At 41.7% G+C, this 25,989-nt stretch overlaps 1 protein-coding gene across 3 annotated transcripts in view; it reads left to right on the top strand.

The window, feature by feature from the left end:
* LOC144784709 (ATP-dependent translocase ABCB1-like) overlaps positions 1–25,989 on the top strand; it is a 916,046-nt gene that overhangs the window by 287,269 nt on the left and 602,788 nt on the right. For all 3 annotated transcript variants that reach the window (XM_078663661.1, XM_078663660.1, XM_078663662.1), the window contains 2 exons: positions 6,921–7,045; positions 20,959–21,136. In XM_078663661.1, coding sequence (XP_078519787.1) covers positions 6,921–7,045; positions 20,959–21,136 — 303 coding nt within the window. The remainder of the gene's footprint in view (positions 1–6,920; positions 7,046–20,958; positions 21,137–25,989) is intronic.

The following is a 25,989-nucleotide window of genomic DNA, read 5'->3' as shown; positions in this document are numbered from 1 at the left end:
GCCGATATTTTTGCTAGTCGATATTATGTCCCTCGATATTATGTCAGTGATCCCTTCATACATCAGCCGTACACAGTTAGATAGCTCTATTGTTTGGCCAGTATTTACGGTGTGGCCAGGTGATGATGAATAGCAAATTGCTTATATGGATTTACACGTCAGGTTGAGCAGTGGGGTGGGGTACTGCAAAGCATGCTAAGGATTAGCCAGCGGCGTGCATCTGAGTCAGGATGGGATAGACCCATGAGGGAGTGCTAAGCAGGGGGAGGAAGCATAGGTGCTGTGCTTACTGGTCGGACGAATGAAGCGAGGCTCTGTGGGTCCAGGGAATGGGCGTGGCAGAAGTCTGTGTGTGGGCGTGTCTAACTTTGCCGAAGGATCTTTGATGGAAGATTCGCAAAGTTATGAACAAGGAACTGACCAAGGTCATTGGAATTACAGAATCAACCACGGAGTCCACTTACTGAAGGAGCCACAAGGTTTACGAGGGCCCGCGGTAGGTAGGGTGGTGTGAGTTGCTGCCAGACCTAGACGTCTGGTGAAGGCAGAGTCACTATCTAGTGTCAGCAGTCTAAAAAAAGAAGGAGCAACATTACTAAGGGTTCGTAGGTTATGTGGGCATGGCTGCGTGTAAATTAGCAGGAAACTTACTTAGGAGACCACAAGGGGCCATCCAGGAAGTGCTAATTACCCCAAGGAGGTGTTAATCACACAGGATGGCAAGTTCTTGACTGGCGTGCGTCTTATTCTGAATCTAAGGAAATGAACAGCGGTTAGTGGTTCCTAGGAAGTGACCGCGGCTAAGGATGCTGGTCTAGGCCGAGGGGCACTTACTTATTGTGGCACAGAAGTAATCAGCGGGATGCACCATAGGCATTCGGTGTCATCAGGGGTATGAATCCACACGATCTCTTCCTCGAGGGAGGAGGAGAAATAAAGATGCGCTGGAAGGATGCGCATGCATAAGTCGGGACAGTCGTGGGTGGGTTGTGCATACTCGAGTTGCTGTGGCTAGCATGTTGTGCCCCCTTAACGAGCGGCAGTGGCGCATTAGAGTCGCTATCTTGAGGAGTGCATGGATGCCATAGGAAGAGGCACCTGAATCCGATTAAAATGGCCAGAGACGCACATAGAAAGCTGTGAGTCTGAAGTCAATAAAATAGAAGGGCAAAAAAGGCCAGAGTGACGGCCGGAGGAGTACATTGAAGACATTACATATGGACAGTCTCAATAAAAATAGAGGATACAAAATTCAAAGCGGTTACAATATTCAAAGAGGGGTTGGGTAACCAAGTAAGCATTGCATTGGGTACATTGTGTAGAGGTGCCTGCTGTTGGAGTTTAGTAAAGATAAAGTTCATGAAAAATTTTAAAAGTTCATGATGGCCGCACATGCCAAGCAGTACAATGAAAAAGTTCATGAGGACGACATTACAGGATCATATTCCATTCATCAATTGTGTTGAGTCCGTTCCCGATGGAGTGACAGTAAAACATCCATTTACACTCAAGCCTGTTGGAATGGCTTGTGGGTCACCACCGCTGTCGTTTGGGCATATAATGTCAATCATTTGCCTGCGCAGGTCTTGTTCAGAGTGTGCTTTCTCCATAAACTGTTCCACCAGTGGTGCAGTTGTGACTTGGCATTCTATCCTGCTCCTGTGCTAACTGATTCTTGCCTTCACTTTTTGGGTGGTCTGACCAACATACATGAGGTTGCAGGGACATTTGATACAGAATATCTCGTTCGTGGAGTTACAATTTGAAAAGAATTTAAGTTTGTGTGTGCTCGTGCCATTTTCAAATGTTTTTGTATTGTTGGTGAGTGGGCATGCAACACAGTTTCCGCACTTAAAATGGCCTATGACCGGGGGTAAACCCAGGAATGATTGTATGGTATTTTCATTTCTAGTAGGTATGCGTGCGCCAAGGTTTAAAAGAGAACAGTGGAGCCTCATTGGAGATATTGAGGGTCATTATGAGGGCCAGTGTTTTTTGATTAACTTTGTCATCTTGTTGCTGGCTGGGCAGAATGTGGTGACACAGGGAATTCGTGACATGTTTTTTTTGGGTCTTGCATCCAGTAAGAATTCTCTGTGTGAATACAATGCACGCTTCATTGATCTTTTGACCAGTCGTTTCGGGTAACCCCTCTTCATGAGTTTATCGCAGAGGAGACCTGCTTCCATGAGGTAGTCATCTTTCATTTGGCAGTTTATCCTTATCCTCAAGAACTGGCTGTATGGTAGGTCATCCTTAAGTGTTCTTGGGTGGGCACTAGTGTAGTGTAGGAGGGTATTGCGTTTGGTGGGTTTTTTGTACAGTGTAGTGTAAAGACCTCCCTCATGGGGTTTGACCGAGACAGCCAGGTAGTTAATGTGTTGCTGGAGTCATAGGTGAATTTGAAGTCTGGTTGGCAGCTATTGAGCCATGTAGAGAAGGTGTCCAGTTCAGTCTTTGTGCCTTGCCAAATCATAAACACATCATCTACGTATCAATGCCAGCTTCTCACTTTGTTACGGTGTGGGTTAACTTCGTTGACGATTAGTGTTTTCTCTATGTTGTCTACAAAGAGTATGGCAAAATTGGGGGACGAAAACTGCCCCCATTGAAGTACCCTTACATTGTCTATAGAACTTGTTGTGAAACATGAAATAGTTTTTGCTAAGTGCTATTTCTAGGAGCAAGATGATAAACTCCGTGGGCACTTTATGTGGTCTGGGCCTGTTATTCAAGTGGTTCTCAATGACTGAGGTCCCTCTATCTTGCGGGATGTTGGTGTAGAAGCATTTGATGTCAAATACGTTTGATTATGGCATGAGCACAGACAAACTTAAGTTCTTTTCAAATTATAACTCCACAAATGTGATATACTGTATCAAATGACCCTGCAACCTCATGTATGTTGGTCAGACCACCCAAAAAGTGAAAGCAAGAATCAGTCAGCACAGGAGCAGGATACGATGCCAAGTCACAACCGCACCACTGATGGAACATTTTATGGAGAAAGGATACTCTGAGGCAAATGATTGACATTATACGCCCAAACGACTGTGGTGGTGACCCACAAGCCATTCTCAACAGGCTTGAGTGTAAATGGAGGTTTTACTGTCACTCCATCGAGGGCTGAATCAACACCATTGATGAATGGAATATGATCCTGTAATGTCATCCTCATGAGCTTTTTCATTGTACTGCTTGGCATGTGCTGCTATCATGAACTTTTACATTTTTCATGAACTTTATCTTTACTAAACTCCAACCGCAGGCACCTCTACACAATGTACCCATTGCAATGCCTACTTTGTTACCCAACCCCTCTTTGAATTTTTTACCCTCTTTGAATTTTGTATCCTCTGTTTTTATTGAGACTCTCTACATGTAATGTCTTCAATGTACTCTTCCGGCTGTCACTCTGGCCTCTTTTTCCCTTCTATTTTATTGACTTCAGACCCACAACTTCATATGTGCGTCTCTGGACATTTTAATTGAATTCAGATGCCTCTTCCTACATCATTCGTGCACTCCTCAATATGGCGACTCTACTGCGCCTCTCTCGTGCAGGAGGCACAACATGTTAGCCACAGCAACTCGCGCATGCCCAGCCCACCCGCGACTGTCCGGACTTACGCATGAGCATCCTTCCAGCGAGTCTCTATTTCTCCTCCTCTCTCGAGCAAGAGATCGTGTGGACTCATTCTCCTGATGACACCGAATGCCTACGGTGTATACCGCTGACTACTCCTACGCCACAATAAGTAAGTGCACACTCGGCCTAGTCCGGCACCCTTACACGCGGTCACTTCCTAGAAACCACTAACCGCTGTTCATTTCCTTAGATTCAGAATAAGACGCACGCCAGTCAAGAGCTTGCCATCCCTGGTGATTAACAACTCCGTGGGGTAATTAACACTTCCTGGATGGCCCCTTATGGTCTCCTAAGTAAGTTTCCCGCTAATTAACACACAGCCATCCCCGCATTGCCTAAGAACCACTAGTAATGTTGCACCTTCTCTTTTTAGACTGCCGCCACTAGACAGTGACTCTGCCTTCGCCAGCCGACTAGGTCTGGCAGCAACTCATACCGCCCTACCCACCGTGGGCCCTCGTAAACCTTGCGGCTCCTTCAGTAAGTTCACTCCGTAGTTAATTCAGTAATTCCCATGCTCTTGGTCAGTTCTGTGTTCATAACCGTGGAAATCTTCCATCCCAGATCCTTTGGCAAAGTTAGACGCGCCCGCACATGGACCTCTGCCACGCGCATTCCCTGGGCCCACAGAGCCTTGCTTCATTCCTCCGACCAGTAAGCACAGCACCTATGCTTCCTCCCCCTGCTTAGCACTCCCTCATGGGTCTATCCCATCCTGACTCAGATGCACGCCTCTGGCTAATCCCTAGCATGCTTTGCAGTACCCCGCCCCACTGCTCAACCTGACTTGTATATCAATATAAAGAAATTGCTATGGATAGGCACCTGGCCACACCTTAGATACTGGCCAAACAATAGAGCTATCTAACTGTCTATGAATGATGTATGAAGAGTACCACATCTCAGACACTGGCAAATCAATAGAGCCATCCACTTGTGCACACCTTCTGTAAGTTATTTTCTCCTAGGTCCAAGGTTTTGAATTTCTTTTATCCTTCCCTTCGATTCTATTGCTCACATTCTCTCGTCCTGATGAAGATCTCACACTTATGAGATCGAAACGCCGTCAACCTCCCCAACCAAAACTCCATTCCTGCATTTAATTTATTTCGGTGTTTTGATTATTGTTTTTCTAGTTTTTTCAATGCGATGTAATGTTTTTAAATGTCACCAGCACTTCCCAACTTCACGCACTGTCACTTCCTATGTGAGCACTAGAACTATTACCAAAGTATTTGATATTCCATTTATGCTGATAATAAATGTGTTATCATTCCACATCACCTTGTGTCCTTAAAAATATTTGTCTTCCAAGTCCAACTGGGGCTATCTCTTCAGATTAATACTGCCCCTAATTTACTGGTGGCACTGGCTACCAGAGTACCTTTTTGGCCTCCACTAGAACTTTGTTCTACACAACGCCTTATTTAGTGATACAGCTCAATAGAGGCTTAGAACTCATGATTAATGACAACTCAAATCCCCTGATAGCCGCTACCTCTTCTCTTCTGAAGTTGCAAGGTGGTCAGAATTAAACGCAGCGCTCTGTGGCAGAGTACAATTAGATAAATGTCAATTGCACCCTGGTACAACTATGTTTTTACCATGCTTTTATTGGCATGAGACACACTACATAGAATTGAGGCAGAAATAAAAAGATTATTATAGGGGCCAACGAAATCCAGACCTAAATCTGGAATATTTTGGGCACATACCATTTCTGGAGGCTTACGACTACCATGCATGCAACTGTACTATTAAACAAATCACCTGTCTCAGTTGATCCTCTGTTTACCCAAATCAATACTTGAACCTGCATGGGGTCACACTTGACCGCCACCTTCTCAGACCATTCCCAAACATGATGAAGCACTGTGTTCGTCTTTGAACATCAGCCCAATACCATTCTGCATGCAGTTGACCAAGACACAGTGTCATAGACTCCTCCACATAGACCCTAACATGCATACCTTCTATCACCTCTGAGGAAATAAGACGTTCTCTTACAGAACAAGTTATAGTTACTTGAGGTAACTGTAACTGATGAATTTATGTGCTTTTTAGTGTTTAAAATGTTACATTGTTTCTGAATATTTCACCTAAATATAACGTTACATTCCCTTTTTTTATAAATTTTTAGGGGTTTTGCCACCAATTCCCTGCATGTAGCCAAAGCCAAGCTGCACACAGCATTCCTCCGTGTGAAGTGGAGTGATTGGACACAAAGCCTGGCCTGTGTCCAGGCTCTGCATTCAACCCCTGCATGCAGTCAACTCCATGCTATGCATTGCCTTTGGCTGTGTACAGCAGGGGTTAGCCACACAAGGCACTGTGACCAGCCCCCCAAAAAGCAGCTAATTCAATGCCTCAAACAGCGCTCCTCACCCAAGCCTTATTAGGCCCCCGGGACCCCATCTCTCAAGGCTGAGAAATAAAGGGAGAGGAGCGAGTTACACACCCTGAGCCTAAATGCGCCTGAGGACTCCGACACCCAGGACTGAAATATACTTAAAAAGTCCTTTATATGCTCCCGAGACCTCATCCCCAGGGGCCTTTTTTTTTACATCCCCCCCAGCCTATTTTGATCTTGGGGACCACATTCCCCTGAGCCGTTTCTATTTCAAAGGGGATTTTGACTTCTAAGTCTCTCTCTGAGCCTATTATGGGCCTGTCAACCCCATCCCCCAGGGCCCTCATTATTTTTACTTGGGTGCCCTGGTGCACACCCAGGGTCTCCGCCATGCACAATGATGGGGGACCCAGGGTCCTACAGCCCCATTCGGTATCCGAATGCAATGGGAGCTAGAATTACTTCTGCTGCAGGGAGCAGCTATTTATGTTGCTCCCTCCTACTGGAGCAACACCTTGATAATTTTCGCTGTCCGCATCAATGTTATTTATTATTTATTTATTTATTTGTTGGTTTGTGGTTTAACTCTTTTTATTGATATTTCAAGGGATTGTAAGGACATTTGTGCACAAATTACCAAGGTTTTGGTATGACGTATGGCACAGGCATTATGTAAGCGACGGTTACAGAGAGCACCTAAATACTATGTCAATGTGGACCTATCTGTGTACATCAAAGTGTGGTCCATGTACTCGCCAATGTACAAAAGACTAAAACCTCCCCCATCTGTGTTCACCATTAAGAGGAGCTCTAAAGGACTCTAAGTAAGAAAAGGGAAGGAAAGACTTCCCAGAACACATCCTGAGATGACGAGTGAGAGAGTTTATTTTAACCTAATTTCCTATATGCATTCTTTTACAGCTCCTAGGATCAATATCCGCTAAGGAAATATCTGCCTCTGCAAAATCAGGAGCTGTGGCAGAAGAAGTTCTGTCTTCAGTAAGGACTGTTGTTGCCTTTAATGGTCAGAAAAAAGCACTGGCAAGGTAAGTTTTGTTTTTCAAATCACAACTACAGTATTTAAGAAAATGTGGAATGTACTCCTGTACTCTACACTTTAAAATCAATTGATCAAGGCGCTTGTAAATGATAGTGTTTGAAAAGACTTTACAAGCAGAATAAATTGTAATGGTAAGACTCTACATACCAATGTAAACAAAAAATAACATGAAAATACATCTAATATGCCGTATTTATAGTTAAACTCTTTAATATTTTGCCACTTTCTACTCCAACAGGGTCCAGCTCTCTCCAGGGATTTATCTTATAATGTGCTATGAAATGCTGGGACTCGTTGCTCAGAGGTAGGCAGGTGGGAGCTGTTCTCCAGCTTCCACATGTCCCAGTGGCTTAGTGTGATCGCTAAAGAATACAAAATCAAACCAAAAAGTGAACACAATCGGGACCTTTAGACACAAGCAATTGACTGTCTACTGCCAATAGAAAAATTACCAATTTAACCAATAGCCGGGTGTGAACCTCGCTAAATATACAAACGCCATGAATGCTACATGGCCCTGAACATATTTAAGTTTACTTATACATTAATAAATACTTTAAATTACACGTAACAAATAAGCTCATGTCATTATACGCTATTAGCCTTGAGTACCTTAGCAAACATTATTAACTAAGCATTGACAAACTACGTGAGTTTGACTTGCATTTTCAGTTCATATACCAGATCTACTGACTTTGAAAATGTAAGAAAGCAGTTGTCCGATTAACAAAGCATGCATATGCTACAATGATAATGCATTCTGTAGCACTGTATGTTATGCCTTGTAGCCTTAGCTTGTCATAATGCACTTCTTTTTCTGGCACTCTTTTTATTCACATTAAAGTATGTTCTGGTACTTACTGTATATCTAATCCTATTATAAATGCAACCCTAAGAGTAAACTTACAGTTTATAAAGCACTTAGCAAGAAAGTGAAATGAGATAATAAATCAAAGAGCATATTTAGGAATTTTGTGGGGCAGGGCAGTACAGCACGTCACCTTGCTATGCTGCCCTGCATCACAGGAAAAGGGCACGAATGTGCCATGTTTATCCAATATGGTGCATTCATGTACTTTTCCCTAACGCCGTTTTGGCAGCAGCACAGGTTGGTGCAAGGGTGCTTGTGTTGTATTGTTTTTGTGCAGGAAAGGACGCCTTCCTGCCTTTTTGCAGGAAAGGACACCTTCCTGCCTTTGTGCAGGAAAGGACACCTTCCTGCCAGGGCCACACTAGCCATAGCGGGCATCAGGCATTTCCCCTTGAGGCTGGAAGGGTGGGGGGTAGTTTTTCAGCAGTGATGACTGGTTTTATTACTGGGGACTAGTGCTGCAATATCGACCCCCAGTATCAAAGCCAGTGGTGCACACATGTGCAACCTCCACTCCCCAGGAGGGGGCTGGTCTGACTAAATTGCCAGGGCTGCTTTGGATTCCCAGGCTGGCTATGCTTTGTGCACAAAATTAATCCTGGAAGACTTTTTCTTTTTTCTATGTGTGCTGCAGATTGCAGCACACTTTAGAAATAGTAAAAACTTATCTTTTTGACACATTCCCAGTTTTATCAGGTTTGGTATATCTGGAAATGTGGCAAAATCCATGGGAGGTACCTGGGAACACCCATGGAACTCCTCCCATGTGCAGATTAATGCAACACAGCGATTTGCACTGCTTTGCGTTTCTCACATTTTTTAAGCCATGTGGCTGTGCATGTCTTCAGTAAAATGGTTTGCGTCACATTTGCGCCACTTTGCACTGCACAAGAGTGATGCAAAACAGATAATAAATATGGCCCCAAGAGCCACTGAACATCTCATATCCCATGAGGGGTAGCGTTTAGGTCAGAGAACAGCATCTTACAATGAGCACATTTTCCTCTACCTTGGCTGGGTTTATTTGTGCCCAAAATAAGCCACAATCTCCATGATATTTTGTTTCAATTATGTAGCATGACGTTTTGCCTCAATTATATAGCATTGTTGCTGCTAATCACTTCTGCAAGGAACTGGACTACTTTAAAAACCTTTGTTCTCACAGTTGCACCACCTTACTAAATGTTCCAAAAATGCCGAAGGTAACCAGCCCTGATGGGGAGACTGCAACCCCTTGCAGTGCATCTCAAAAGAGGTGTGAGGCTTTAAATGCACTGCACAGCACAGCTGCAATACCCCTTTGTCCCAATCCTTAACTCCTCTAACTCCTTTCAATGTGTACTGAGTATAGACTAACTCATATGGTGAATTATATATAAAGCAAACACAAGGAGATGATGGACGGAGCGCTGAAACTATTCAGACACACTCTCCAGTCACAGATCTGGGTTGAATCTATCATCGTTCTTTAGCTCACTTCGCCACCCCAGCTCCGACACAGCTATATGCAAATCAGTCTTGACCCTGGGCCTCATGGGAACAGTCCAGCCCGAACTCCCAAGCCATATCTTCCCTGGACCGGAAACAAGCATCCTCGGACCGGTTTCGGGCTAACAGCCCTCATCAGCCAGGCTAGCTTGAATCCAGTGGCAAAGTGAGCAAGGGACCCGTGTCTGGGCATAGCCTGCCAACATAGGGCGAACAAAGCTAACACATGGAGATGATGGACGGAGCACTGAAACTTTTCAAACACTCAACCCCAGTCACAGATCTGGGTTGAATCAAGACATGGGTCCCTTGCTCACTTTGCCACTGGATTCAAGCTAGCCTGGCTGATGAAGGGTGTTACCCAGAAACCAGTCCCAGGATGCTTGTTTCCGGTTAAGGGAAGACATGGCTTGGCAGTTCTGGCTGGACTGTTCCAATGAGGCAGAGGGTCAAAACTGATTTGCAGCTCAGGGAAGACCTGGCTCGGCAGTTCGGGCTGGACTGTTCCCATGAGGTACAGGTTCAAGACTGCTGTGCATATAACTGGGTCTGAACGGAGGTGGTGAAGTGAGCTAAAGAATGACGATGGATTCAACCCAGGTCAGATACTGGGGGTGAGTGCCTGAAAAGTTTCAGCGCTCCATCCATCTTCTGCTTGTGTTTGCTGTGAATTATATATAGTCAAAAATAGATATCAAGGTAACCTATGCATTTCTGAAATGGGCACAATATCGACAGGAAACATATCGACCTACACAAAAATGGACGTTGGAATATCAGAAGCAAGAATATCGACAGCCTATCTACAACATGGTAAGTACAAAAATATCGAAACAAAAATGGCGAAGTTAAAAATATCATAATTAAAAATATATTTTTTTTATAAAAAAGTGTAAAATAAAGTAAATAATACTTATAAACCAAATAAACATAGTTAAAAATATTTAACCCCTCCGCTGAACTTTCCGCTCTGGTGCGGAACGTTCTATTGCGCGGGTGGGGCCGCGAAGTTCAGCGGACGTGCGCAGCACTACCCAGGTAGTGCACGCGACGTCTGCTGAACGTGCGCAGCATTACATGGGTTAATAATGTTTAAAATTAATAAATAATGAATATACAATAATATAACATTAATTAAACATATACATAAAAAATATACTATATACTTACCTAATAATACGTATTAATAATTATTTTAATAACATACATTATTAAAAAGTATTATAAATAACAAATACATCTAAACATAAAACAATAACATAAATAACAAGTAAAGAATCATATTTTATGCATTTAATACATTTAAAAAAATTAAATATACTTTCAATATTGTTAAAATTAATAGTATACTACATTATCAAAAATAATATAAAAAATATTAAATAGCTAAATAAATAAAACTACTATTCAAAGTCCCAAAAAAACTGCAGTAATGATAACATTAGATAGCATAACACTTAAAATTACTATTCCAACTTCAGAAAATGCAACAGTGGGGAAAGCGTTGGATAGCATAGGGATAAAAATTACTATTCCAACTCCAAAGGAGGCAACAGTAGGGAAAGCGTTGGATAGTGTAGGGGTAAAAATTACTATTCCAACTCCAGAGGGTGCTACAGTAGGGAAAGCGTTGGATAGCGTAGGGGTAAAAATTACTATTCGAACTCCAGAGGGGGCAAGTAGGGAAAGCGTTGGATAGCGTTGATGTAAAAATTACTATTCCAACTCCAGAGGGGGCAACAGTAGGGAAAGCGTTGGATAGTGTAGGGGTAAAAATTACTATTCCAACTCCAGAGGGTGCTACAGTAGGGAAAGCGTTGGATAGCGTAGGTGTAAAAATTACTATTCCAACTCCAGAGAGTGAAACAGTAGGGAAAACATTGGATTGCGTAGAATTTAAATATAATTTAATACCCATTAATAATTATTAAAAACATAATTACAATTGAATAATTAATTAACAATAAATTAACAATAAATACCAATAAATATTAATGAATAAATATTAATCACCAAATAATAAATATTGAATAAAATATTGTTCATGACAATTTTTTGTAACTATTTAAAATAAATTCACAATTAAAAAATATTAAACATTAACATTATTTTTATACCAAATAATACTTTTTATGAAACATTGATTACCAATTAATTAAAAATAATTTCCAATTAATAAAAAATAATTGCCAATTAAAAACATTAATTACCAATTAAAACAATTATCTGCCAATTAAAAACATTAATTACCAATTAAAAATGTATTTCCATGAAAAAAATTATTTACCAATTAAAAACATTAATTACCAATTAAAAAAATTAATTATCAAATAAAATAATGAATTGCCAATTAACAATTAATTAACAATAACATATTTACCCATTCCAATCAATAAAAATAAATCATTAATTATTTATAATTAAATTACTTCCCACCCAATTCCACTTTAAACCCACAACCCGCTACAGAAATAAACACAAATATTAATTTAAATTAATTTATAATTTCTGAAAATTAATAATTAATTTCTTATATTTAAATGACTTCCCACCCTATTCCCCTATAAACTGACAACCCGCTCCGGTACTAAAATTTACTTAAAAATAACATTATTAATATATAAAAATAATACACATATAATTTAAAACAAGTAAAATACTTACACTTACATAATAAAATACATAACAATAATACAAATATCGATATTAGTAACTTCGATATTACTTACATCGATATAAAAAAATGGATATTACTTACCTTAAGGTGGATATTCAGTCCAACGATATTCTCGACCTCGATATTATGTACCTTCGATATTTCCAACACGGTATTTTTGTAGGTCGATATTTGAAACTCGATATTTAGACTGTGCACCGGCACAAGATATGCAGTATGTGACAAGTGGTTACTTGTACACATCTGAATTTGTGGGTACCCATAAGAGCATATGATTTAGAGGATATCTTTCAAAATGTTTTCTTTCTTACACTCTGCCTTAGATTTGGAAGGCACAAATGCAGCAATATTCAATTGGTAATTCCACATATCCTACTTTTATTTGCTTCCACATGTCTTCTAATAAAAATGGTACCTCACTTGTGCAGGTCGACCAGTGCCTGCAACAGGAAACTGCTCAAAGGGCAACATGGATACATCGTTCTTTTTCACTCCAAACTGACCCGTTTTTTGCAAAGTGGTTAGCTGGATGTTTGGACCTAGATCTGCCTGCATCTAAAGAAGCATAGCAAACCTGTACATTTTTGTAAAGTAGACACCCAGGGGATTCCAGGATGGGCTAACTTGTATGGCTCTCACCAGGATGTTTTATCCAGAATCCCTTGCAAACCATAAACATTGACAAAAAAAACAAATTTTCCTCACATTTCTGTGATGGAAAGTTCTGGAATCTGTGAAAAGCCAAAAACGTTCATCCACCTAGCATTCCCTTAAGTCTTCCAATAAAATTGGTACCTCACTTATATGGGTAGACATTGTGCCCGAGACATGAAATGGTTTAAAACGCAACATGGACACATTACATTTTTCCACTCAAACTGACCTGTTTTTTGGAGAGTGGATAGCTGTGGATTTTGGGCATAAACTCAGGCGGCACCCCAGAGAAACCTTCATATAAATTCTCTGAAAAAAATATAGGTTACAAGAATGTTATAGTTAGGCAATATAATTTAAAGAGCTCCTAGAAATTCACTGAAAAAACAAAGGTTACAGGGACATTATAGTTCGGGTCATATTTCACTTGTACAAAACGATTGAAATCCAGTAGTTATAGTTACCTGAGCTAACTATGCTCCTGCAATGCACTGCTTATGACCTAACATATTACATCACTCATGACATGGTAAGTGACATTACTGATGACATCTCGAATGACATCACTCATGATATTACTAATACCCAGTGATTTTGTTTTCTAAATCTTACTGAGTGTTAAATATATATAGTAAATATATATAGTAAGGTACATAGCTGAAGGAATGTCTTTATGGGTGAGTCTGTGGGTGTGTATATGGTGTATGGAAATAGTGAGTGGGTATGTCAGAGACTGTATACATGAGTGAGTTTGTGTATGAATATGTGAGAGGCTGTATGAGTATTTGTATGGGTGAGAGAGTAGGTGAAAAGTGGCTGTAAAAGTGAATACGAGGATGAATGAGTAGCTGTATGTGTGAGGTTCTGGCAATGTCAGCTGCTGGAAATGGTGAATGTGAGACTGCATGAGTGGGTGAATGGTGGCTATGGTGGTACCCAAGGGGTTTATTAGGATGGCGGGCGAGCTTTGGCCGCCCGCCACCCTTTCGGTAATGTGGACCGCCTGCCTACAGGGCGGGGGTTCTGATTTTGGCATTAGGATGAGCCAGCCACACAGGCGTGCGCATCCTGTATATTTACCATTGCGGCGGGCGGAGCTGAAATCTCCGCCCGCCTCAATGGTAAAAATGAACGTAGTGTATTTCAAAGCACATCATGACAGGCACCGCGCGGTGCCTGCCATGTTGCACTTTGAAATGCGGGGGGGGTACATAGGTACCCCCCATGTGCACCCCCCAAGTCCCGGACTCCCAGGGGGCCCGCAAGGGGCCCCCGCAGGGAGTCTCCGCATGCCTTTCCGTGGCAGCATTGCCGCCACAGAAAAGCATTTGAAAATGCACATAGTAATATGGCGGGCGGTGTCTAACAGACACCGCCACCATGTAACTCATTGTCCGCGCCGGCCGCAAGGTGACCGGGGCGGGAAACAGGCGGGCGGTGTTTGACACCGCCGCGATCCCCCCCGCCATCCAAATATGGCAGGGGAGGAATTGGGCAGTGGATGTCGGGCAGATTTCCTCCGCCAGGCTGGCGGTGGCCACCGCCAGCCTGGCGGAGGAAATCCGGCCAACATCGTAATGACCCCCTAAGTGTCTGTATTGGTGAGTAACAGGATACATGAGTGGTTGTCCAGGTACATGAATGGAGATGAAACTGGGTGTATCAGTGATTAACAGGGTGCTTGAATAAACATATGGGTGAGTGACTGGATATGTGAGTGCTGTTTTGGTGAGTTACTGTGAGTGAGAATGTATGACTGCTTGTCTTAGAAACTATATATGTGAGTGAATACATATGTTAGTATATGTATGGATATGTGTGTTTGTATGTGTGAGCAAATTTATGAATGAGAGAGTGGCTATATGAGTGACTGTATAGGAGAGAGAGTTAATGTGTGAGCAGGTGTATGGCTGACTGACTCAGTGTGTCAGTCGTGTTATAGGTAAATGTGCGAGTATGTAAATGTGTATATGTCTTGATGTGTGAGTGCCTTTATAGTTCAGTGAGTCGGTGCATTAGTCTGTTAATGTGAAGCTACTGGTTTGGTTACTGGGTGTATGGGTGAGTTTGTGTGAGTGCCTTGATTGATATGTGAGTAGGTGTGTGAGTATTTCTATGGGCCTGTCAATGGTTATGTCAGTGGTTGTGTGATAATGGGTGTATGGGATGTTGTATATTTAGTGCTGGGCGTAAATTGCGAAGTAGCGCTACGCGTAGCTACGCAAAGTGCACTACGCAAGCTACGCCTAGCACTACGCGAACTGCGTAGTACCCTGTTCGCACTGTGCAAGATGCCGTTTTCAATGATTGCACAGTGCAGACAAGCATCCGGCACTGTGCAATAATAGAAAACGACATCTTGCACAATGCGAGCTGTAGTTTTCTGCCACTCTAGTTGATTTTTACTTGAGCGGCAGCTTTCTCAACGCAGACTGGTAGCTTCTCACACGCGACCACTCGCAATGAGAAACCTGACCTCCCCGCGTTGCGAATCTTGCCAGGAGGTTTATTTTCCATGCTCGCGATCGGCAACTTGATGTTGCTGATCGCGAACGAGGAAAAAAGTCTCGCCGGAATGTCATTTGCTTCTTTGCAGTAGTCAACTTGATGTTGAGGACCGCGAGCAAGCAAAAACTGACTGCTGCACTACGCTACACTACGTGTGTTTCCACTGTGCTACGTGCAGTTCGCATAGTGCAAAATAGCGCAAACTTCGCAAATAACGCAAGCGTAGCGTAGTGCTTTGCACAGGGTTAATATGGATGTAAGTAGATGTGCATGTGGTTCACTGGATGATGTCATCAGTGATGTCATTTGAGATGCCATCAGTGATATCATCAGGGATGTTGTTTGAGATGTCATGAGTAATGTCTCTGACCATGTCATGAGTGATGTAATATTTGTGGTCATAAGCAGTGCATGGGGGGGCGAGAATTATAGTTAGCTCAGGTAACTATAACTGCTGAATTTCTCTGGTTTTGTACAAGTCAAATGTGAGCCTGACCCTAATGTCCCTGTAACCTTTGTCTTTTTCAGTGAATTTCTAAGGGTTGTTTAAATCATATTTCCTAACTATAATGAGCCCTTTGTTTTTGTCACTATATACATTTGATTTTGTTGAATTATGTTGTACTAATGATTTACTGAAGTGCAGCATATATGTTGATTTAGGCTATATGTAATTAGGGTACTATACCCTGGATTGACTCCGAATGCATGTCCAATGGCCACCTCACATAAAAAGGACATACATATGAGCTTGCTAGTAATTGCGTGATGTAGAAATGGAATAAATAGTTTAAACTTTGGAGGATGTGATTATTCATATTTTGGAAGCTAAACTAGGTGATCCTCCATTACAGGGAGAAAACAACCATGGTTATACATGCAGGCGCAATGATTGACTATATATACACTATTGATTCATGTATTTAAGTTTTTTTATTTATTTCAATTTCTGTGAAGTAGAAACTGAAATTTATAGACTGGTAGTTGGTACATGGTAAAAGTTTGAAAGTCTTTTCACCTTTTTCATGGTGGTTGTACCCTGTGTGACATCATGTTTTAAAACCCACAGGGACAGCCCGCAGTCAGAAAGGCACTGAAACAAATAAAGGTGAAAGTGATACTATAATTAGGTGTGGTCATACTATGGTGGCTTACATTAACAAATAACTAGGAATTCACAGAAAGAATGGTTAAAGTGAAATTTTTGAAAGGCCGTGTGATACTATAAACAGTATTGTTTTAAAACCAAAAAAATACTGACATACTACAGTTTTTGTTTATTGAACTAACTATAACTTGCACTCTCACCATGACTGCTTATAACCTCCCACATTTCAACACTCATTTCATTTGAATGACATCATTGAAAAAAGCAGATGGAGGAGCTTTGAGGGCAACACGAGGACGTTGCTACTGTACGTATGGCCCTGTATTCCCATTTAAAGAGAAAAAAGAAAAATACTCTTCACGATAAAAATGCAGAAAATTCTCCTTTAGATAAAAATGTCATCTAAAAATGTAATTTCAATTAGATGTTCTGGTCTCTTGCATTAGAAAAACTGTTGTTTGTGCTCAGATTTGTTATTTAGCACTAAACAATTAACAACTCATTCCATTATAGTATAAATTCAACCTGGAATGTTTGCCTGCCCTCTTGAAGGAGCTGACTCTCTCGTTGGGAAGATGCTAGTTGCATTGGGAAGATACCTCTCATACTCATGCCAATATGGTGCTTAAGTGCACCTTTTGTTACAAACTCTTCCCGTCTGGAGTATCGCTAGGCAAAATGGTTTACTGGCGTAATCTTGGTACATGCACATACATTTTGTAGCACAAAAATACAAAAATAATGCAGATCACGCCATGCTATTAAAATTACATCCAGGCATACTCACACGCTGACGACAAGCTTGCCTGGTGGCAGCTGGATTTTGCCATCTTGAAACAGGTGTACCAGGCTAATTTTACAGAAAAGCAAAGGTTCTGTGCTGCAAAATGAGATGTGGGCTGTGCGAAAATAATTAAAGATTGCTCGTAGAGTTTCACTAATCACTGGCTAGTTCACAGGCTAAATCTGGCACCTCCACTGCCACGCCCTCAGACCGTTTGCGGACCTGAGAAGAATCAATCTAAAGAACAAGGACCTGATGAAAAAAGACTCTTGACTCCTGAAGGAAGAAGAGAACTCACACAAGTACTCAAAGACTCATTGGCTCCTAACTACTGTTGACACCCATGGACTGAAATTAATATACAAGGGTCAAGTGGATGGCCTTCTATTTTTCTTATTGAAGGACATAAAAAGTTGAACATAGAGGGATCCAGCTAACTGCTGAATATTGGACCCTGCAGGTGCCCTAGCTGCAGAGAAAATTGGTGCCTAGCAGCCTGCCCTTAAGCAGATAACTGCATGACTGACAAAAACAAACTTTCCCATACCTTTGAAAAAGCAGAGACTTGGGACCTGATTCCAAGTTTGGGGGGAAGGCACCACTGTTGCTTTTGAGGCCGCCTTCCCGCCCTCTGCCTTGGCGGTTCGACCACACGATTAGAGCCCCGTTGGGAACTCGGCTACAAGACCACTGCTGGACCGTCACCACCTCTGAGGCGCATGCTACTGCATCGATGGTGGGAGAGCCAGAGACAGGATTTGGAGGCAGTCCCACCAAGGTTCACTCCATCTGGATTATGATCTGCCCTTCCACCGAGCTGTTCATGACAGCACACTGCCATGCAAAAGTCATCTGAAAGGCACAAAAAAGAAGTAGAAGCTCACATTTCTGGGGGGTTCCACTTCAGAATCAGTGTTGGTTGCCATTGCCCGGATCCATCCTGTTCTGCTGCTACTAGATTGCGATGCGATGCTCTGCAGCCCAGTTCTCACAGATGCAAAGGTAGGCTTTATTGGCACTTCTCCTTTATAGTGCATCTTAACAGTTTGTTATATTTAACAGGTAACAAAAAATACATTACACATGAGCTACGTGTACATTATGACACATATACAATATATATGTGTGTGTTTCAGATATACACATGTTTACTTACCCATCTCTCCAGCAGCGAAGCATCACTCCTTCGGGACACCACCTCCAAGAGACTGTCAGCCAATCTGAACGTAATATGGCCGGTGGGAGACCACCAAGCCAACAGTCTTCTTGGAACCACTGACACGGTGGTACAGCGGTGAGACTGACAAACTTGTGATTAGGCTATTTGAAATGTTTTTGATCTTTGGAGGATAGGGGGAAAGTAAGTGAGGTTGCATTTATAAAAGGTAAGAAAATCAGGTTCATCCCACTCAGTGCTTATTATGCTGTGCTGAAAACTGGTTCAGTGGGACCACACACTGCTGGCACCTGGCGTTGGGGAGCCTTGAGTATGTCTGAATGTTAAACTTTGAATTGGGACGAGGTGGCAAATATATATGACCCTCAGAGCAACTTTACTGGCTATGCAATCCAGTTTATTCTATTCTGAGCTTTTGACTTTTTTATTAGCTCAACAGTGATGTATCTGACTTCAAAGCTCCCTAACTAGCACAGGCTTGGATTTTGCCCCACAGGAAGATTTTGTCTTCCATAAAAAAACTACAACCGAAGGTGAACTCATTGATTGGTATGACCCGCTTGGGGTATCTGAACTCTATTGCTGTCAGGCTGAAATTGTACCTGGGAGATTACAAGGCATCCTTTAGGGGTTACTTGGAAATACATATGAATAGGTTTTTCCTTCATTGCAAAGGCATTTTTCCATGTTGTGCCATTGTACTGCATTTAAACTGCATCCCAACCAGAGCGCAGCAATGTTCCCAGTAGAGCAACATGTTTTTCATATTTTTGGGTGGTGTGAATTAGGGCTGGGTGATACATTCTGCTCAGCTGGTGAAGGTCACAGAGCTTTGCCCACTATGTGTGATGAGACTAATGCAGAGTTCTAGAAAAACTCCTCCATCCACCATGTGGTGTAGTTTTATCTCACACGCAGGTCACCAACTGTAAGTTATTGTGTGCAAGTGAGAAATAGCATCCCCTAGCTTCACTTTTGGGTGCTAATATGGCACCAGGTGAGATTTTGCCAATGTAGGCGGTCTCAGGCAGTCACGACCATTCGCAGTGAGAAAGCTGACGCTTAAGTATAAAATCTGCTCGAACTGCAGCATAACCAACTCGAGAAGCAGCACCCTCTGGCATGCCGTGTGGTGCCATTCATGCTAATTTTTCAGCATTGGAACATGCTCCCAGTGCTAAAAATCAGCATGATCTGCGCAACCTGCTGATTTCCACCCATTGGTGGAACTCCACAGAATCTTGCAGAGTTTTCATGTAAGTCTGTGGATTCTACGGAGTGAAACTCCATAGTATTCCATGGGGTAAAACTCCATGAGTTCCTACCACCCCTGGTGTAAATACACACTGCATCCGACATATGCCATTTAACTTTCCTGCCATAGGTGCACTTCAGCCACTATTTCTTGTGGGCTAATGAGGAAGTTATATAGTGCAAGTAGGGAGTTTCCAAGTACAAAACACCAAAAACGTGGGGCATTCCTTTAACCCCACTCCAGGTTAAAGGAATGCCCCACGTTTTTGGTGTTTATGTTCAACACGTGCAGTGCGGGCTTGGCACGTAAAACAGTGAGCACGCCACTTGGAAACAATTGTGGTTTAACAGAACAAGTGAAATATGGTTGAAAAACGGTGTGCAACCCGTTCTTATGTGAAAGTTTCCAAGTACAACACATGTTTTAGAGGTGAAGCAATGATTTAGCAATGATAAAGTGCACAAAGTCCTAAAACCAACAAAAAAGGGTCCAGAAAATGGCATACATTCTGGCGGAATATCGCAGAAAAGGTGATTTGCTATAACTAACAATGTACATATTTTAAACACTGTTTTCAATATAAAGTGTGTGTAATAAGGATATTTTGTTAAAAGCTATTTTCTTTTTTGCCAACATTTAATTTACTTTGATGATAATATCTTGAGACAAGCCTGACGTGTCAATGACAACTTCTATAATAAAGATAACATCGGCACATTTAGCACAGGTGATATCCTAAAGGACTGGCCCTTCAATAGCATGGAGGCAACACCCAATGAGGGAAAATATGTGGCTCTGCAGCCACACCGTATTATGGACTCAGACGCCCCATGAGGGTAACCCCTTCAAGAGAGGCAAATGGTGTCTCATTAATGCAGATGGGTGTAGTTGCTCACTAAACTCGCCTACAGCAGGATCTCTGTTCTCCTTTAAAGTGTAGGCTGGGTATTGTCTACAATGTGAAAGAGAGAGCAACTGCTTCAAAGAGCCAATTCACCTTTCACTAATGTGCTGCCAGCAGGACTGTTGGGGCATACGTTATCTCTAATGAAGCCCTTACTGATCAGTGTGTTCCAGCAAAAATGTTCACGAAGAAGTGTGAAATAACTTCTTGACATACCTTTGAGTCTAGATTTACTAAGGGTTGCATTATTTTGTCCTGTGCCTTTTAAGTGGTAATTAAACAATACTTTCCTTTGTATCACTTTTAACCATTCAAAAACTCTTGCAAAATATTTGTAAATAGCTCCATTGGATTCTAAAGGAAGTATCTTTTCTACTTATCATGACCAAAGGCATACACTGTTGCATAATAATCTATTAATTTGAGCATGTGGTGTTCTGACTTAATCATCATAATTTATTTTCCTTTCACAGTTATGAAGTCAATTTATGTGCTGCAAAAACATTTGCCATGAGGAAAGCATTTGTTACTTATTTGTCAATGGGAATCTCTCAGTTGCTTACATTGGCAACCTACGGACTTGGAATATGGTATGGAACAAAATTAACCGTCGATGAAAAAGATATCTATACAATTGGCAGAGTGGACATGGTAAGTACCAAAACATATTTTATGGTGTTTTGCTGTATAATAGAGAAATTAAAGTGTGTGAACTAGATTTGGAGAATCCGTGCTTCTCACATGGACAACTGTATGTAGCCAGCTCACGCACCGGAAAAACTTCTGATTTATTGGTGTACGCACCAGACGGAAAACCAAAAAAAACGTGTATCCACAAGCACATGTATAAATAAACAGAATTAAAACAACACTTTAAAATGTTTTCCATATTAAAATGAATACGTTTCAATAAAAATGACACAATGTAAATTGAATGTTATCATAACACGTTTCCTTAAATTTCCTTTCTACTGAGATTGCAGCAACATGCGACGGATAAGCTAGTAGTAATATAAATATAAATTCGGGTATAGAGAAAGGCCTATATTCTCTTGTTAAATAACAGAATCGGAATATGTTAGACCTTTCATTCTTAGGATGGTCTTCCCCCCAACTTTTTGCCTGCTTACCTCCACTGGTTGCTGTATATTTTTGTTCACCTTAAGACTCTGATCACATCACCACGGCTAACCAGTGATAAAGTGCACATGTTTCTCCCATAAAAATGGTGACATTGGTGTATAGCTGATTGGCATAATTAGTTAAAGGTCAGTCCCTTGCAAAGTGGCATATCATAGACGCAGACTCTTATTATCTAAATGCAACTAGTTAGCCTATAGCACTGATTGTGCCACCCACACAAGTAGCTTTTCAAACCTATCTCAAACCTGCACCTTCAGGGCCTGTCTGTGCAGTTTGATCTCACATTTTATTACAAATAAGCTACCCCTAAGGTAGGCCATAGGTAGCCCTAAGGGCAGGGTGCTGTGTACCTAAAAGGTAGGGCATGTACTCTTATGTTTTACACGTACCTGTAGTGACAAAGAGCTAAATTAGTTTCTCACTACTGTGAGGCATACTCCTCTCATAGGCTAATATTGGGAATTCCTTAAAACACTGTTAAGTTGAAATTCCTGATAACAATGGAGTCACATCATGTCTCATATCTTTGGAATGGTAAATATAAAACCTCTTTAATAGTAAAGTTGGATTTAACATTACTATTTTAGAAATGACACTTTTTAAAAGTAGACATTTCTCTGCTCTTATTGCTCTATGTGCATTGCATCCTGTCTCCAATACACGTCTGGGCTAGGTGACAGCTACACTTTGTCATTCCCTCTAGACAGCCACAAACACAGGAAAGGTGACTGTGACAGAAGACTCATCTGCATTCTGATAGCCTTCCTCGACAGGAAGCTGGAATGGGAGCTGACACTTGTATCTGAATAGACAGTGTCCAGTGTCCCACACAAAGGGTTGATTACTCCCTAGATAGCCTTGCAGACAGACTGGGATAAATGAGGATTTGTGCACTTCAAGGAGCTGCCTTGAAGTCACCCCCTACTACAAATACACATTTGGGTATAAGTACTGGGGCTGTGACCCTACCAAGATAGTACACTCTACCAGAAGTAAGGACTGCTATGTTACAAGGTTTGCCACTCTGCTTAACAGACTGTTCTAAGGACCTGATTCACTGCCGTGCTGACATGCCTTGCTGCTCTTGACCTCTGACCTCTGTCCTGCTGATGACAATGGCTGGACCCATCCCACTTGAACCAAGAGTGACTCCAAGGACTTGCTGGCTCAGGGTCATAAAAGACTCATTGCAACTCTGATGGTGCTGCTGGGCTCTGCCATCTGTGAGTCCTACCCCTTCAGTCCTGGGCCTCAGAAGTGGGTTCTATAGCTGTTTTGCTACAAACCTGACACATTGCTACCACTGCGCCGATCATAACTGAGGCAGTGGCCTTCGATGCCAACACGGTGCAGATCGGAAGACATCCCTGCATAGCTTATCAACGATGCAGCACCAATTTGAAGTCCTGACTATGACGTGCACCTTCTATACAGTGCCTAACCGAGCTTCTGACTACGACTATGTGAAAATGAATGGATGCATCGTACTCTTGATGATTCCGCTTCGCTCCGTTGAAGGTATTTTGGTAGAGGGTCCTGTTTGAGGCCTGTTGCTAACCTGCCCTCCATTGCAGTCAACCTGAACTTTGGATTTACCTCGGTCTAGCGTGACCTCAAGTAACCGTTCAGTTATATTGACTTCTAAGCACTAATTTTGGTTTATTCTTTAAACATTCATAACTCCGGTTCTACGTATTGCTTTTTTGTCATTTTCTCTTAAAAATATTCTCTAGGATTGTGGTCCCTAATTCGACGGTGTGTATACCTCGGTCAAGTAGAGACCGAATTTCTGACAGCATATATCTAACTATATTTAAGCATATAAATGTGTTTGATTTTAATGTCTAATTCCCATTACAATTAGGGTGGGTGATATAATCTGCTCCCCCGGTGAAGTTTGCTGAGTTTTGCCCACTCTGCATTATTCTTGTAATGCAGAGTTCTGGCAAAACCTCACCAAATGTCAAGTAGTGGAATTTTTTCTTGCGAACGGCTCACCAGCGTTAAGTTGGAGCATGAGTGAAAGTTTGCTTCCTGTAGTACAATTTTCAGGCACAAGGACGCCACCCGGTGAGATTTTCTCAACAGCGGCTGGTCACAAGCAGTTGCGACTGTTCATGGTGAGAAAGCTGCAGCTTGAGTCAAAAATCGACTCGAGTGGCACAAGGAAAGCAATGCCTTCTGGTGCACTACGTTATGCCATTCGTGCTGATTTTGCAGTGCAGAACAAGCTCCTGGTGCTGAAAATCAGCACAAGTTGCCGATTCCCCTTGCTCACGTAACTCTGTGGAATCACACATTTCCTTTAAATGAGCACACGCAACCTTTAGCCTAAACCTTGACGGCTTATATTACTTTCATTCACGGAAATTGATATTGTTCAAAGAGATGCCTTCTAATTGATATGAAGCATTGAAGTATCACTGTATGAATTAATCCTCGCCACAAGGTTCAAGACATTGCTATTGGACTTTTTCTACGTACCAAGGTATGTTTCATTGGATGCTGGCATAATTTATCATATCACCACCAGTGCCTGTTCTAGGCACTCACGTACTTCATTGTTTAACTCTAGGTGATTGACGACACAGCGCTTTCACCCAACACGATCAGTTGTAATCCTAATGTTCAGGTATGATTCTTTGGCACTTGTGTTTCCTTCATTATGGTGCAGCCTGGTTGAGCTCAGACTAACTAGGCCCACCCCTTTCTTTTATTAATTAAGGGTCCCATTACTCCCACCTACCTCATGAACAGCATGGTGCCTTGAATTCCTGTTATCAGAATCCATTAATACATATGGATTGGCGATTTTAACGGCACATCTGGCCGGTTTTCTTTTACCAGTACTCTGTGGAACTCATTCTATATAATGCATCTACCTGTTCTTATGCCAATTGTATCCACCCATCCTACGACTGTTCATACCACCTGTCAATTCTGTAAAGCACTCCGATACCCTCAGGGGTATGGTTCGCGCTCTATAAAACAAAAAAATTAAATAAATAAGAAATACAATTCTCGTTTGAATTCTTTCCCCTCTAGGCTGTCTGACCTCCTGTTCCCCTGTCCTGAAGAAGACCCACCATAATATTATCTTACCTTTGTGTTTGTTAGGGTCGAAACATCGACAAATACATCTGTCCAATCATCTTTAGATCTTGTTGTCCTTGAATCATTAAGCAATTCTTTTGTTTGGACTAGAGATACTGGAAACATATATTGTTTGGACTTGTAAAATGTCTTCCTTTTTCATTCAAAATCTCTTCATGTACATGTACATACACTCAGTCACCATCCTTCACCTGGTCACTTTATTCACTGTAAATGTATGTCACTTGTGCCGTTCCGCCTTTTGAATAATTAGACAGCCCTCATTTGTAGTTTTGATTATGTGCATTGTTTTGATGAAAAGAAAAGTAAAAAGATTTTTGATAACGCCCCCAAAAATTTCTTGTTCGTGTTCCATGTGCATCAAAGATACATTGATATCACAAAGACTTTGAATTTTAAAAAGGTTTATTAACTGACAGAACGAATAGTTGCTATACTAAAGAGGGCTAGATGTTGTGTGGTATTTTTGTATTGGTGCTTATTATTAAATTGACTATTTTTCAAATGTACAGTGGCTACGTAATTTCTTTAAGTCCCATTCAATTATTGGATTTATTGGTGAACTTGGCTTCTGACACCAACAACTTTTTAAATTTCTTTAATGATTCATTTGGCAGAACTGGAAAAAGCTTATTTGTGCACATATTTCCTTAAGGGTCTTGATTGATAATTTGAGACAGGAATCTCCCTTTATCATGAATTGACTATTGTAAGAAATTTGGATTTTAGCTAAGGGGCATGGAAGCTATACTGAAACAGCAACCACAATCTTTGTTAGGGTGAATCACAAAAGTCACCTGTGCCTAACTCTCTGGTAGCTTGGTACAAAAGCAGTCAAGAATGATTGAGAGGCAATATGTAATGTATTTATTGAGTACACAAACCGTAATAAAGTTAAAACACAGTACAAGAAAAATACCAAGCAAATTTAGAAAAATATTGAAGATGTTTTTAAATAAAATGATATGATATGATAAAATTATTTATTGAGGGCACATACACCAGCGGTTTCCTGGCGCTTAGGCGGAGAGGCATTGACAGAGGCAGAGGGGAGGGACTAGTTATAGGCCAAGGAAAAAAGCCATGTTTTGAGCGATTTCCTGAACTGAGTGTAGGAGGGGATTTGGCGCAGTCCCGAGGGGAGGGAGTTCCAGAACTGTGGTGTCAGGGATAAGAACCTTAAGCCACCATGTCTTTTCCGTTTGAATAGACAGGGGGTCAGAAGGTTTGAGCTGGAGGAGCATAGG

Source organism: Lissotriton helveticus, chromosome 10 (genome assembly GCF_964261635.1).
Source record: "Lissotriton helveticus chromosome 10, aLisHel1.1, whole genome shotgun sequence".
Taxonomy (NCBI): Eukaryota; Metazoa; Chordata; class Amphibia; order Caudata; family Salamandridae; genus Lissotriton; species Lissotriton helveticus.
Note: the sequence above shows the minus strand (reverse complement) of the source record. Positions and strands in the feature narration are given on the sequence as shown.